Source organism: Chiloscyllium plagiosum, unplaced genomic scaffold (assembly GCF_037043375.1).
Source record: "Chiloscyllium plagiosum isolate Xiang-an unplaced genomic scaffold, Cpla_swu_hap1 HiC_scaffold_21, whole genome shotgun sequence".
NCBI lineage: Eukaryota > Metazoa > Chordata > Chondrichthyes > Orectolobiformes > Hemiscylliidae > Chiloscyllium > Chiloscyllium plagiosum.
The window spans coordinates 8,954,616-8,970,435 of NW_028270159.1; the positions used below are offsets into that span (position 1 = coordinate 8,954,616).

General features: G+C 46.6%; 1 protein-coding gene across 5 annotated transcripts in view; it reads right to left on the reverse strand.

Annotated features, from left to right (window-relative positions):
• The window catches only part of LOC122564622 (endophilin-B2-like), a 163,192-nt gene that overhangs the window by 119,798 nt on the left and 27,574 nt on the right, over positions 1–15,820 (reverse strand). For all 5 annotated transcript variants that reach the window (XM_087998224.1, XM_087998223.1, XM_087998222.1 and 2 more), the window contains exon 2: positions 4,266–4,407. In XM_087998224.1, the coding sequence (XP_087854350.1) occupies positions 4,266–4,407 (142 nt within the window). The remainder of the gene's footprint in view (positions 1–4,265; positions 4,408–15,820) is intronic.

A 15,820-nucleotide genomic window follows, 5' to 3' on the forward strand; every position in this document is an offset into this window, starting at 1 on the left:
GGCTAACGTGGTGCCACTGTTTAAGAAGGGTGGTAAAGACAAGCCAGGGAACTATAGACCGGTGAGCCTGACCTCAGTGGTGGACAGGTTGTTGGAGGGAATCCTGAGGGACAGGATGTACATGTATTTGGAAAGACAAGGACTGATTAGGGATAGTCAACATGGCTTTGCGTGTGGGAAATTATGTCTCACTTACTTGATTGAGTTTTTTGAAGAAGTAACAAAGAGGATTGATGAGGGCAGAGCGGTAGATGTGATCTATATGGACTTCAGTAAGGCATTCAACAAGGTTCCCATGGGAGACTGATTAGCAAGGTTAGATCTCATGGAATACAGGGGGACTAACCATTTGGATACAGAACTGGCTCAAAGGTAGAAGACAGAGGGTGGTGGTGGAGGATTGTTTTTCAGACTGGAGGCCTGTGACCAGTGGAGTGCCACAAGAATCGGTGCTGAGTCCACTACTTTTTGTCATTTACATAAATGATTTGGATGCAAGCATAAGAGGTACAGTTAGTAAGTTTGCAGATGATACCAAAATTGGAGGTGTCATTGAAGCAAAGAAGGTTACCTCAGATTACAACAGGACCTTGACCAGATGGGCCAATGGGCAGAGAAGTGGCAGATGGAGTTTAATTCAGATAAATGCGAGATGCTGCATTTTGGGAAAGCAAACCTTAGCAGGACTTATACACTTAATGGTAAGGTCCTAGGGAGTGTTGCTGAACAAAGAGACCTTGGAGTGCAGGTTCATAGCTCCTTGAAAGTGGAGTCGCAGGTAGATAGGATAGTGAAGAAGGCGTTTGGTATGCTTTCCTTTATTGGTCAGAGTATTGAGTACAGGATTTGGGAGGTCATGTTGTGGCTGTACAGGACATTGGTTAGGCCACTGTTGGAATATTGCATGCAATTCTGGTCTCCTTCCTATCGGAAAGATATTGTGAAACTTGAAAGGGATCCAAGGATATTGCCAGGGTTGGAGGATTTGAGCTATAGGGAGAGGTTGAACAGGCTGGGGCTGTTTTCCCTGGAGCATCGGAGGCTGAGGGGTGACCTTATAGAGGTTTATAAAATCATGAGGGGCATGGATAGGATAAATAGACAAAGTCTTTTCCCTGGGGTGGGGGAGTCCAGAACTAGTGAGGGGGGCAAGATTAGTTGCTCCCGATGCGGTCTCCTCTATATTGGGGAGACTGGGCGCCTCCTAGCAGAGCGCTTTAGGGAACATCTCCAAGACACCCGCACCAATCAACCATACCGCCCCGTGGCCCAACATTTCAACTCCCCCTCCCACTCTGCCGAGGACATGGAGGTCCTGGGCCTCCTTCACCGCCGCTCCCTCACCACCAGACGCCTGGAGGAAGAACGCCTCATCTTCCGCCTCGGAACACTTCAACCCCAGGGCATCAATATGGACTTCAATAGCTTCCTCATTTCCCCTTCCCCCACCTCATCCTAGTTTCAAACTTCCAGTCCCCATGACTTGTCCGGACTTGTCCTACCTGCCTATCTCCTTTTCCACCTATCCACTCCACCCTCTCCTCCCTGACCTATCACCTTCATCTCCTCCCCCACTGACCTATTGTACTCTATGCTATTCTCTCCCCACCCCCACCCTCCTCTAGCTTATCTCTCCACGCTTCAGGCTCTCTGCCTTTATTCCTGATGAAGGGCTTTTGCCCAAAATGTCGATTTTGCTGAAGCTCCTCGGATGCTGCCTGAACTGCTGTGCTCTTCCAGCACCATTGATCCAGAATCTGGTTTCCAGCATCTGCAGTCATTGTTTTTACCTTGGAGGGGATGAATGGTCTAATCCTGCTCCTGTTGTCTATGCAACCACGGCTGGTGAAGTTTTAATTCAATAAAAAAATTTGGGATTAAAAGCTTCTACAATCATGGCCAGCTAACCTTGTTTGTAAAAACTCTAATGCCCTTTCAGGAAGGAAATCTGCCGTCCTTACCTGGTCTGGCCTACATCTGATTCCAGCAACATGATTGGCTCTTCACTGCCCTGGGAAATAGCTGACAAAGCCACTCACTTCAAGGGCAGTTAGGGACGGGCAATAAATGCTGCCCCTTGTCGGAGCTACCCACATCCCATGAAGGGATAAAATTAAAATCAAACAAAATGTCTTTAAGAAACGAAAAAGGGGCAGTTGAGGCAAATTTTCAGGATTCCTATAACGGGAATTGTCTGCCACAGAAAAAACATTCAATATTTTCAAGGGCCTTTTTGAGTTTTACAAAATCATGAGAGACATGGATAGCGTAAATTGACAAGATCTTTCCCTGGGGTGGGGGAGTCCTGAACTACAGGGCATCTGGATAGGTATATGAATAGGAAGGGTTGAGAGGGATATGGGCCAAATGCAAACAGGACTAGGTTAGGTTAGGATATCTGGTCAGCATGGATGAGTAACTCTATAACTATGACTATGTGGTGGATACAGTTCTTAGGGCTAAAGGGATCAAAAGGTGTTGGGGGCGCGAAGCAGGAACAGGGGATGGAGTTGGATGATCAGCCATGATCATATGAATGGTGGAGCAGGTTCAAAGGGCTGAATGGCCTACTCCTGCTCCTGTGTGTTAGGGTCTTATGTTAGAGGTACAGAGACTTAGATGGGCGGCACAGTGGCTAGCACTGCTGCCTCACAGTACCAGGGTCCCAGGTTCGATTCCAGCCTCGGGGGACTGTCTGTGTAGAGTTTGCACATTCTCCCCGTGTCTGTGTGGGTTTCCTTCGGATGCTCTGGTTTCCTCCCACAGTCCAAAGATGTGCAGGTCAGGTGAATCGGCCATGCTAAACTGCCCATAGTGTTAGATCAATTAGTCAGAGGGAAATGGGTCTGGGCGGGTTACTCTTTAGAGGGTCAGTGTGGACTAGTTGGGCTGAAGGGCCTGTTTCCACACTGTAGAGAATCTAATCTAAATACTTGAGCTGCACCTGCAGGGGTTACAGAGTTGGTGCAGATGGACAAATAGGCTTTTTGCACATCGTGTTCGGAACCTTCCAGAATGAGGCTTCTCCGTTTCCCCGCACACCATTTTATCCAACCATCCTGTGGCTGATTAATTCCATAGCCTTGCTGAGGGAGCAAGATTTCAGAAACATGGACAGGCAGGGAATACAGGGATATGGACCATGTGCAGGTCGATGGGATCAGTTTGGAATAGCATCTTGGTCAGTACGGACAGGGTGGGCCATAAGGCCTGTTCCTGTGTTGTGCTGCTCTATGCTCCAAGATCCTTGCAGCTCACTTTAAATCGATGTCTCTCTTGTTCCTTTTACAAGTGGGAACACTTTCTCCCCAATTACTCCCCAAAGCCAGTCATGGGTTTCTTAGCTTTCTTCTCTTCAGGAGAACAGTTTCAATTTTTTCAATCGATTCTCAGAACCAAAGTTTCTCATCCTCTGCAACCATTCTCGTAAACCAGTCCTGCACTCGCTCTCCGATACATTCACATTTTTTTGTATAATGTGGGGCCCACAGCTGTACACAATCCTCCATCTGAGGTCCAACCAGTGTCTTGTACCAGCTCAACATCACCTCCGTGCTCTGGTATCCCAAGCCCCTGTTAATAAAGTCGAGGACACTGTATGCACTATTAACTGTCCTGCCACCTTCAGTGATTGTGCAGATATATCCCCAGTTCCCTCTGCTTCTGCACCCCCTTTAGAATTATATCCCTTATTTAATGTTGTCTTTTAATGTTCTTCTGACCAAAGTGTGCCTCCTCACACTTCTCTGCATTTAACTTCATCTGCTACCTCTCCGCTAACTTGTCAATGTCCTCTTGCAGTTCCAGGCTGTCCCCCTCACCATTTACAATTCCTCCAGGTTTAGTGTCATCTGTAAAGTTGCCCTCAGCACGCCAACACCTAAGTCATTAATGTATACCAGGAAGAACAAAAATCCTAATATTGATCCTTGGGGCCTGAAAATCCTCCAGCCTGAAAAATATCCATTGATTATTCCTCTCTCTTTCCTGCTCATTCAGACAATTTTGTATCCTTGTTGTTACTGACCATTTTATTCCACGGCCTACAACTTTCCTCACAGGCCTGATGTGTGGCAGCATTTCAAATATCTCCATGTACATCACATCAGCAGCATTGCCCTCATCGAGCCTTTCCAGTACCTTTTCAAAATCACAGTTTCCCCTTTAGAATTCAACATTTGATTTTGAGTGTTTGTTAATGTGAGCGTTACCCGAGCAGACCCAGGGCAGTACGAGATGGAAGCTCCTGCCCCGGCTGATCTTACTTGGGTTGGGTTGAAGCAGGACCTCAGTCTGGCGCAGGATCTTCTCAGTCCAGTTTTTGGTGCTGTCTGCACGCCCCAGCAGGTTCTCAAAGTGAGCATCCAGCTCCGTCTTCTCTGCCTGTCCCAGTTTCTCCTCAGTGAACTGGGAGGGGGAGGGGGGCAAGAGCAGGGGAAGAGAGGGAGGGGGATGGAAGAGGGAGAGAAGGAGGGAAACGAGAGAGCGAGGGAAGAGAGAGAGAAGGAAGGGAGGGGGAAAGAGAGAGAGAGAGAGAAAAGTGGGGGGGGAAGAGAGAGAGGGATAAGGGGGGGAGGAAGAGAGAGGGGAAACACGGGGGGAACAAGACAGAGACAGAGAGAAGGAGGTGAGAGAGGGAAATGAGAGAGAGAGGGAAAGGGGTAGGAGAGAGAGGGAAGGGGGTAAGAGAGAGAGAGGGTTGAAGAGAGAGAGGGAGCAGACAGAGAAAGGGGGAGGGAGAAAGAGGGGAGAGGGAGAAAAAAATGAGAGAGAGTGAGAGAAAAAGGAGAGAGAGTGAAAGGGAAGAGAGAGTGAAAGAGGAGAGAAGGAGGGAAAGGAGAGAAGGAGGGAAAGAGGAGAAAAGGAGGGAAAGAGGAGAGAGGGATTGAAAGAAGAGAGAGGGAGGGAAAGAGGAGGGGGAGGAGGGGGGAAGAGGATAGAGAGGAAGAGACAGAGTAGGGTCAGAGAGGACAGAGAAAGAGGTAGATAGAGGAAGAGGGAGAGGGAGAGAGATAGAGTGAGAAGGGAAACAGAGAAGTAGGTCGAGGGGGAGGTGGGGAAGGAGAAAAGATGGAGGAGAGTTGGAGCATAGAGGGAAGGGAGATAGAGAGCAGGAGGAGAAAGTGGGGCAACAGAGTGGGGGAGAGAGAGGGCCAGAGACAGAGGAACACAGGACAGAAAGGGTGAGAGAATGAAATAGAGAGAAAGAGATGGAGGTGGGGGAGAGAGGGAAAGAGAGATACCATGAATTCATGGACACTTCAACCTTCAATCAACCCTCTATTGACAATAAATATTTGACAATTGATTAATTTTACTTGATTCATGGGATGAAGACACCTCTGGCTGGCCAACATTTATTGCCTGTCCCTAATTGCCCTTCAACTGAGTGGCTTAGTAGGCTGGGGGCAGTGGAGAGTCAACCCCATTGCTGTGGGTCTGGAGTCACATGTAGGCGAGACCAGGTAAGGATGGTAGCTTCCTTTCCCTAAGGGTCATTAGTGACCCAGATGGGTTTTTCTAACAATTGGCAATGGTTTCATGGTCATTCGATTCGATTCGATTAGATTCCCTACGGTATGGAAACAGGCCCTTTGGCCCAACAGGTCCACATCGACCCTCTGAAGAGTAACCCACCCATTCCTCTACATTTACCCCTGACTAATGCACCTAACACGATGGACGATTTAGCATGGCCAATTCAGCTGACCTGGAAATCTTTGTATTATTAGATTCTTAATTCCAGATTATTACTGAATTCCAATTCCACCCTCTGCCATAGCAGGGTTCAGACTCAGGTCCCCAGAGCATTTGCTGAGTTTCCTGAATGAATAGTCTAGCGATAGTAATCACTTGGCCATTGCCTCTTGGCGTGCGTACATTCACTGTACAATATAGCAGAGAGTTTGAACATCACTGTCCCCTTGCAAAATGATCACGATCTCACCATGTGTTTACGATAAACAAATAAGAAAGACTTCGTTTCTTCCTGAGAGAAAGGACAGTTTTCCCAAAGGAGGCCATTCGGCCTGTCAAACCTGTGCTAGCATTCAATGAAACCTAAGCAAGTCAGCAACCTGGCTCCATTTCCCACCCAATCTTTGGATAATTCTACTTTATCCATCACAAATTTCAAATTAAAAACGGAAAGAGTTTGAAACCTGTACCAAACAATCATGTGAAGGAGCATTTTGCATGATTTAGGCTCTACCCTGATCCTAGATTCTCAACCAACAGAATTAATTTCTCCCTGAAAATCAAAGCTTTGAAATCTTTCATTGAATTATCCTTTAACCTCCTAAAGTCCTACAGCAGCAGGTGGTGGAATCTCCTCTGAGCGTAACCTTTCGAGTGTAGATATCATTCTGGTGAATTGACACTGCACTCCAGAGATACAGTTCCTAATGCATGATGCCTCAAGCAGCCCACAGTGAGTTCCAAGTATGGGCTAACCTGGGCTTTGTGTAACGTGACTACAAACCCTTGTGGAATCTGACCCTCAAGATGTCAAGATCAGCATTCCAGTGTTTACCTGTTAAATAGGTGCGTCATCGAGAGCATTCTGTCTGGATGTTTCCCTACCTGGTATGGCAACTGTACCATTCAAGATCGGAGACGGTTACAGAGAGTGGTGAACTCGGCCCGGACAATCACAAAGGCCAACCTCCCATCTACAGAATCCATCTGCCAGGCCCGGTGTCAAGGAAAGGCCGCCAGCATTCTCAAAGACCCATCCCACCCTGGCAATGTTTTTCTACAACCTCTACCATCGGGGAGAAGGTACCGAAGCCTGAACACACACACCAGCTGGTTTCAAAACAGTTTCTACCCTACTGTTGTTAGAATACTGAAAACAAACACTTAACATTCGCCTGTACCTGTGTCGTTGTTTTTGCCACTGTTTACCTATTATTTACTATCTATGCAACTTAACTCTGTGATCTGCCTGTATTGCTCACAAAACAAAGCTTTTCACTGTGCCTCGGTACATGTGACAATAAATTCAATTCAATTCTTTGGTCACAAGTTGGCACTGACAAGTTGGGCTGAATGGCCTTCTTTCTGTACTGTCCCAGACTGTTACAGTCATTAGGTTTTATTGACCCATGGACAAGGACTACACAAGTCTCTCTGGAGCCACGCTGTTACAGAATGTGTACAATGAGACCTAACACCATTTCCACTCCTTCCACCACCGACACTCAGTAGCAGCACTGTGTACCATCTACAAGATGAACTGCAGAAATTCACCAAAGATCCTCAGACAGCACCTTCCAAACCCAGGACCACTTCCATCTAGAAGGACAAGGGCAGCAGATATTTGGGAACACCATCCCTACAAATTCCCATCCAAGCCACTCACCATCCTGACTTGGAAATATATCACCGTTCTTTCAGTGTCACTGGGTCAAAATCCTGGAATTCCCTCCCTAAAGGCATTGTGGGTCAACCCACAGCACACGGACTGCAGCGATTCAAGTCAGCTCACCCCCCAACTTTCTCAAGGGGCAACTAAGGATGGGCAATAAACACTGACCAGTCAGTGATGCCCATGTCCCATGAGTGAATTTGAGAAATAGAATTAGATTTTATTGCCATGTATACTCCTGTATAGACATACAGGACAGTGAAAAATGTACAATGTCACCATTCCTGGCACCATTTTCTCAGGTACAAAGGTAGCACGGTACAAAATCTTAGCTACAGAGGTAGAAAAATAAAGAAATAAAATTAAAAATTCTTAAGCATTTCTTAAGTGCTTAGACATGCTGGGCTCATGCTCTCTACAATTTTAAAAATTTTAAGAATTTTTTTAAAACTTACACACTTCCTCCCCCAGTACATTTGAAGAAAAAAAAAGTCAGATTTAACATTCACAATTTATAGGAACATTAATTGCCATTTGCAGAAAAGCCCATTTGTAGATTGACAAAGTAGGGCTTGTGCAGTTACAAAAGGAAGCCAAATTTGCCTTTTAATACAAGAAAGTACCATTTTTAAAATGTTTTACAATATTTACAGATTAAAAAATTTTAATAACTCGTTGTAAAGATGACACTGTTGTAAAAGCTATGGGGAGGTCTGTCGATTTACAGGGACCAGGATTTATAATTTCTGGGACATACCAGACAGAATAATATTGTTTTTAAACACCCTGCCCCCAACCCAATGAGAAATGAAATGAACACACTGGTCATATTGGAGCTCCATTTTGAAATACACAAGACAATGTAGACTCACTCACCAGTTTTGCTGGTGTTTCCCTGGGAGTGAGGCCTGGGGTGGTGGTAGGCCCAAGAACATCCTCTCTAGCAGTAGACAACAGGGCAGGTGGATCAAATCGGTTTTGATCACTCCTGGGGGGGGGGGGGGGGGAGGGGCATCCCAGATGGAGGAAGGACACTGATGGGATCAGGGGTCGGGGAAGGGCGCTGAGGGCATCCCTGAGTGGACCCCACATTGGGGGAAGAGCACTGCGTGGATCCCGAAGCAATTCCAGATGGGAAGGGCACGGAATAGATCCCTAAGTGATTCCAGAGGGGGAAGGCGCAGAGTGAATCCCTAAGCAATTCCAGATAGGGGCGGGGAAAGGGTGCTGAGTGGATCCCTAAGCGATACCAGATGGGGGAAGGGTGCTGAATGGATCCCTAAGCAATTCCAGATGGGGGCAGGGGTAGGGTGCTGAGTGGATCCCTAAGCAATTCCAGATGGGGGCGGGGGTAGGGTGCTGAGTGGATCCCTAAACAATTCCAGATGGGGGCGGGGGAAGGGTGCTGAGTGGATCCCTAAGCAATTCCAGATGGGGGTGGGGGAAGGGTGCTGAGTGGATCCCTAAGCAATTCCAGATGGGGGTGGGGGAAGGGTGCTGAGTGGATCCCTAAGCAATTCCAGATGGGGGTGGGGGAAGGGTGCTGAGTTGATTCCTAAGCGATTCCAGATGGGGGCGGGGAAGGGTGCTGAGTTGATTCCTAAGCGATTCCAGATGGGGGCGGGCGAAGGGTGCTGAGTTGATCCCTAAGCGATTCCAGATGGGGGAAAGGTGCTGAGTGGATCCTTAAGTGGACTCCAAATTGGGGGAAAAGGCTCAAAGCATATCCCAGATGGGGGAAGGGTGACGGGTGGATCCTATATGGGGGAAGGGCAACGGGTGGATCCTATATGGGGGAAGGGCAACGGGTGGATCCCAGATTAGGGAAGGTATTGAAGATCAAACACAGGATTTAAAGTGGATGAGCTAGCTGTGTATCTGAAACATGATGCATATTCTGCTACGAGAGGAACGGTTAGTGCAATGCCCACAGCAGCCGAAGTCATCATGAAGAACTCTCCTTCGAAACCTCTCCCCTTGTCTGAGGCGTGGTGACCCTCAGATTAAACCCCCACTAACAAGACAGCAGCCGTATGGGGACATTAGCTGCCCTGTGCAGGACAATGGTTTAAATATTGAAACCCTGAATGCTGATGGATAGGGACAAAGAGAGAGATAAAGCACCAGAGAGAAAGTGGAGGCAGAAATGGAGGATAAGAGGCTGACAGAGAGAATGAGTGGGTACAGCAGTGTGCGAGAGAGAGAGAGAGAGCGAGCACTTCTGTGTTGAATGCATCACAAGTCTTCAGCTTAAAATAGGACTCCGGATGAAATCTTTAACCTAAACCCCAACAGAGCCAGGCTGGCCTCCTGCCGTTCTCTGTCACAAGGTATCGGTTCAGAGCGAGCGGGTGCTGCAGGATCGTGGGCTGTTAATCTCATTCAGCTTTTGAGTGGTCTATGTTTTGACAGAACCCCACGAGGCAAACTCCATACAACCCCTCTAACCAGGGAGAGGTCGTTTACAGGGAGTGGGGGAAGGGCAGTAAGAGGGAAAGATCCCTGCTCCAATCTCGCTCTGCCTGTTCTAGAAGGCTTAAAGAGAGCTGGAAACATATTGGAGCCATCGGCAAAGGCAGAAGATCTAGTCCCCAATTGTAGGATTAGCCCAAATGCCCAGGGACATCCCGGATCCTGGTCTGTTCAGGGATTCAGTCAAACCTGCTCCCTATGTGTTTGTTACTTGTTCACAGGGTGAGGGTGTCACTGGTTAGGCCAGGTTCATCCTTAATTAAGGGTAATTAAGAATCAACCAGATTTGTGAGGGTCTGGAGTCACATAAAGGCCAGGCTGGGGAAGGACAGCAGTGAGCTTTACTCTCTCCCAAAGGGTGAGCCAGATGGGTTTTCCCAACAATCAATGATGGTCTCCACGAGACTACAACTTTTAAATTCCAAACCTTTATAGCATTCAAACTGCACCAACTGCTGTAGTGGGATTTGAACGCCATTCCCCCAGGGCACTGGCCTGGAGTTTGGGATGATGAACCCGGTAACATTATGGCTGCACCTCCCCCGCCCCCCACAACACAATCTGCAGCCAGGGTACACACCCCTCCCCACAGCCCGACTGCTGCCGTTAATTCCTAACGTCAAATATCAGCCTCTCTGACAACATCAATGTCCAGCATAGCAACCATTCCGAGGTGCCTAGAGCCAATTACCGAGTGACAGAGAGAGAGAAAAACATAAAGCTACCGCAGAACTGGGGGGTACACAGACACGCAGGCATTCAATATTAGGCCAAAGACTTGGTCAGTTTGAAGATACTTCTTCAAGGGAACAGGGACTGTGGGATATAGGCAAAGCAGTGTTACTTCTGCAATCATAATTGCTTATGCAAGGTAAATGAACTCACACCAGTGTATAATTGTTTCAGCCAAGAGCTGAGTTAACAAGAATAAAAACTATGTGAATAAATATATAATTGTTTTTGTGTTAGCTAAAATGTGCATACAAGAATGAAATGTGCCTGCAAACAAGGATAGATGTTACAGACAAATAGATAAGGTGCTGTGAGGGAGGGGGGGGAGGGGGGGGGGGGGGGGGTAGGTTAAGCTAGATATGCCTGTACTAACAGTTACAAGCATCTGTTTCCTGCTTCAGCAAAAACAAAAAAAATGACCACCATCAAGCGGTCATAAGATTCTGTGTAAATAAAGAATAAAAAGAAATATTGCTTTGGCAAGCATGGAAACAGATGGCAGTGAAGAAGGATAAATAATAATAAGAGGGAGGTGGTCAAACAGCCTTGTGAGGCCAGAGATAAACATTTTGTCATGGACAAGGCCGGATGAGTTCAGAGATAAACAGCCGGGTTTAGATTAGAAACAGATGTAAACAGGGGAGGAGGGAAGAGAAACGAATTACATAAATATTGTGTACTGGTTAAATTCAGTGTGTGTGCCTGCCTTGTGGACAGTGGACACAACACCCCTCTTGCAAGAGCGTAATAAACTATACTACTGATTCAGATCTTGTCTCGGACTGAAATTATTGAAGTGAGTGAGCTTCGTTTCTCACAGGGACAGATGGAAACTTATAAAGTCATTAGACCCTTCGGCCCAATTCGTCCACGCTGACCAGATATCCTAAGTTAATCTAGTCCCAATTGCCAGCACTTGGCCCATATCCCTCTAAACCCTTCCCATTCATATACCCATCAGATGCCTTTTAAGTGCTGTAATTGTACCAGCCTCCACCACTTCCTCTGGCAGCTCATTCCATACACGTACCACCCTCTGTGTGAAAACGTTGTGCCTTGGATCCCTTTTATATCTTTCCCTCTCACCCTAAACCTATGTCCTCTAGTTCTGGACTCCCCGATCCCAGGGAAAATACTTTGTCTATTTATCCTATCCATGCCCTTCATGATTTTATAAACCTCGATAAGGTCACCCCTCAGCATTCGATGTTCCAGGGAAAACAGCCCCAGCCTATTCAGCCTCTCCCTATAGCTCAAACCCTTCAACCCTAGCCAGACAGCCTCACACAGGACACCTCATACCTTCAATGCATTACGTGGGTCGACGTGACACCAATTGTTAAAGTTCACTTCAGAATGTAACTTTTAAAAAGTTCTGCGATATGAAAGAACTGAAACCAACATGTTCATTCTAAAAGATGAGAGACTTAACAAACAATCCAGGTCTTTTTCAAAATATAACCACCTGATGAAGGAGCAGCGCTTCAAAAATTAGTGCTTCCAAATAAACCTGTTGGACTATAACCTGGTGTTGTGTGATTTTTAACTTTGTACACCCCAGTCCAACACCAGCATCTCCAAATCACGACCCTGCCAACATCCTTGTAAACCTTTTCTGAACCCTTTCAAGTTTCACAACATCCTTCCGATAGGAAGGAGATTAGAACTGCACTCAATATTCCAAAAGTGGCCTAACCAATGTCCTGTACAGCCAATTCAATGCAACAACCAATCAAGGTAAGTGTGCCAAGTGCCTATTTCATCACCCTGTAGGGAACCTACATGGCCACCAATAGCAGAGAGATTACAATCCGGGATGGACAAGAGGGTGGAATTTCAGCGAGAGGCAGAGAGAGAAACAGAGCGAGAGAGAGGAAGAGGGACCGAGACCGAGAGGGAGAGAAGTGCTTTGCATTTTAAAGCACATTGAAATTCAATTTAAAATAAGAAAATTCATATCACTCGGTTGCAAAGTGTTTTTTCTCAATTATCAAAACCCACTTGTCGTGGACAGAAATAGCTGATTATGACAAGTGAAGGTGTTTGTGCTGATTTATTGGAAGGTTTGTCCATTTTTAAAATTGGAAGTGAAATCTGGAGTCCTGTGACAACTGACTCCATCAGCGTTAGTTCAAGATATTCTTGTTTGCACATGGGATTCCTCTTTGTGGTGCTTTTACAGTTCAATTATTTTCATTGATGTTGCTGTCCAGATATTGCAGGGGGTCAAGTTCAAAGCAATGGTGCTAGCTGTATAATATGAACAACCAAATTGTGTGTAATTGTCTGATAAAATCGTGCTGTAACCAGTGCTCCCTGTAATCTTCTTTCGGGATGTCTCAGCCTCTGAGACTTGCATATAGCAGTGATTCCCTGAAGGGGCAGTCAGTGGTAATCACTATCTACTGGACCTTGGACAGGCTGCATGTGGGCAGGCATACAGTTTAGAGGGAACAGGGGCTGGTACCTGAACTTTTGATGAGATCTCTTTCAAGGAAGAGATAGATTCATTCAGGAATCAAGAGCTGTGAGAACAAAGTGGGAATACACCATTGAGATAGAGAGTCGGCCATGATCATATGGAATGGTAGGGTAGACTCGAAGGGCCGAATGGTTTACTCCTGCTCCTATGATTGGGGCATGATAAGGATGCGGGTGTGATGGGGGAGTGCACAGGAGTGATAAGTGTGATGATGTTGTTGCTTTAACAAGTTTATGTCGTCCTTGGCTTTTTTTCCCCCGAGAGGGGTTGTAAAAGACACAGACTCTGAAGCTTCTTTAGGGCCAGGTTGATTATAGCAAACAGATACTGCCACAGGAAACAGGCTTTCAAGTTAAAAAGAGAGAAAAAAACCCTTGTACAATAAAAGGGGAGTGGTCAGTTCTCCCAGCTCAGCTTTTCTCTGGTCTGGCTATTCACTGACAGCAGTCAGGCAGTGGTGAAGCTGCTGAACCCAAAGGAGCAGGGCCAGGCTGGTCCTCTCTCTCTGACATCTCTCTCCTGTAAGACTCCAGGCTTGGTTTTACATTTTGTGCCGAGGGGTGTTTATGGGGATTGTTGCAAGTGCAGAGGAACCTCAATTACCTGACATTTGATTAACCGAACAAGATCACAAGGTCTGGACGCTTGGCTAACTGTGTTATCCAGCATTCAATTAACCGAACAAAATATTCCCCACCCGTAACATTTGGATAATCGCGGTTCCTCCAAACTAGGAACAGCATCATTAAGTGTGGATATTCAACTGGGTTTTTGGATAGGTTAAGTTATTCAGCATTCTGTTCTCTTTTCATTCAGTAATCCTGTAAATAAATTCTATTCTGTTTAAAACCAAGTGGTTTGACCTGCTGCATCTCTCCTGGCATATCCACTTTAAACCTGCTTAAACAACCAGCAAAATTAGGTTCTGGGCTACTTTCTTGAAATGTTTTGAGGGGGTCTGCCCTGGACAATAATATTAGGGGGCCGTGGGATTGATTTGCGGAGGTGGGTTGTGGGAGTGTTAAGGGACCCAGAGACAGGAGAAGCTCCAGGTGCTGTGATCTGTATCTCGATCTTGGTCTCTTTCGCACTCTCTCTCTCTCCCCCTCCCCCTCTGTCTCTCTCTCCCCCCCCATTCCCCACCCTTCCCCCCCCTCACCCCTCTAACTGCTGTATCAGCACAGAGGGACCAAACCAATTAACAGCTTCAAAAGCAAAAAAAAACATTACAGAGCAATACTTTAATTACTTTTCACTCACTTGTGGGATGTGGGCATTGCTGGCTGGGTCCAGCGTTTATTGCCCGTCCCTAGTTACCCCTTGAGAAGGTGGGGGTGAGCTGCCTTCCTGAACTGTTGCAGGTTTCTCTTTTGTGACTTCCTTGTGACTGACACAACCAAGTCGCCATTGTAGAGGGGAGGTAAGAGTCAACCCCATTGCTGTGGGTCTGGAGTCACGTGTAGGCTACATCAGGTAAGAACGGCAGTTTCCTTCCATAAAGGGCATTAGTGACCCAGATGGGGTTTCTCCGACAATATCATCACCAACATCAAATTCCTGATTTTTAAAAAAATTGATTTCAAATTCCATCCTTTCCATGGCAGGGATTTGAACCTGAATCCCCAGAATATCACCTGCAGGTCTCTGGAGGAATAGTCTATTGATAATACCACTAGGCTGTTACTTCACCTTAATCTGTTAAAACATATGGACATGTGGATGGTCTAAGACAAAAAAAAACTGCAGGTGCTGAAATCGAAAGTAGACAGGCAGGAGGCTGGGAGAACATAGCAAGCCAGGCAGCATCAGGAGGTGGAGAAGTCAATATTTCGGGTGTAACCCTTCTTCAGAGCTGGGGGTGGGAGTGGGGACAGCTGCACATAAAGGGGGCTGAGGGTTTTGAGGGAGGAGAGGGTCGGAATGGTGAGGTAATGATGGGAGAATTTGGTTGGTGACTGGAAGTACAGTTCGGTGGGAGGAATGGAAGGGAGGGGTTGGAAAGGGAGCTGGGGGGTGGGTGGGAAGGTTGCGTGAAATTGGAGAACTCAGTGTCTGAGACACCAAAAATGTCTCAACCACCTGAGGGAGAAGCAGCGCTCCGAAAGCTAGTGCTTCCAAATAGACCTGTAGGACTATAACCTGGTGTTGTGTGATTCTTAAGTTTGAGGCACCAAAAACAGGGCAGTGCACAGACCTTACAGTTACCAACCCTGGATTGGGTGCATACCCAGAGGATTCCTCCCCAGTGGCCCCAGCCCCAAACTCCTGCCATTGGTTGCCCCACAGCCAATCAGAAAGAGAACACCCTTCTTCCATCATTCAATCATTGACCAAAGCATCAAATGATCTTTATTTCCAATTCCCATGTCTTTTACAGCGGATAAATAGGCCCATTCAATGAAAATGACAAGGAAAATAAAACATTTTTAATTTTAAAAAACCCTAAGACTTGTTTTCCTTTCGCATGCTCCCAGTCATGTCACGCAGATTAACTGAATTCTCTCTGGGTTAGCAATCCTTAATTAAATGTCAAGGTGACGCGATACAAGAAACACATCAAGCTTGAGCCCTTTGGTAAAGGTTTGAGGAGTTGTTTCACTGGTAGACAAGATGTTGGATCACTCCAGAGATTTAAATCCCAATGGTTTTAAACTATAGAGGTGCTGAGTTACCGCATGAAAGGAGGGGGTCAGAAATGTACCTTCATGTTCCTCACTCAGCTGTGGGCTGTGTCTGTATTTACACAAAGGGCTCTTTGTACATAT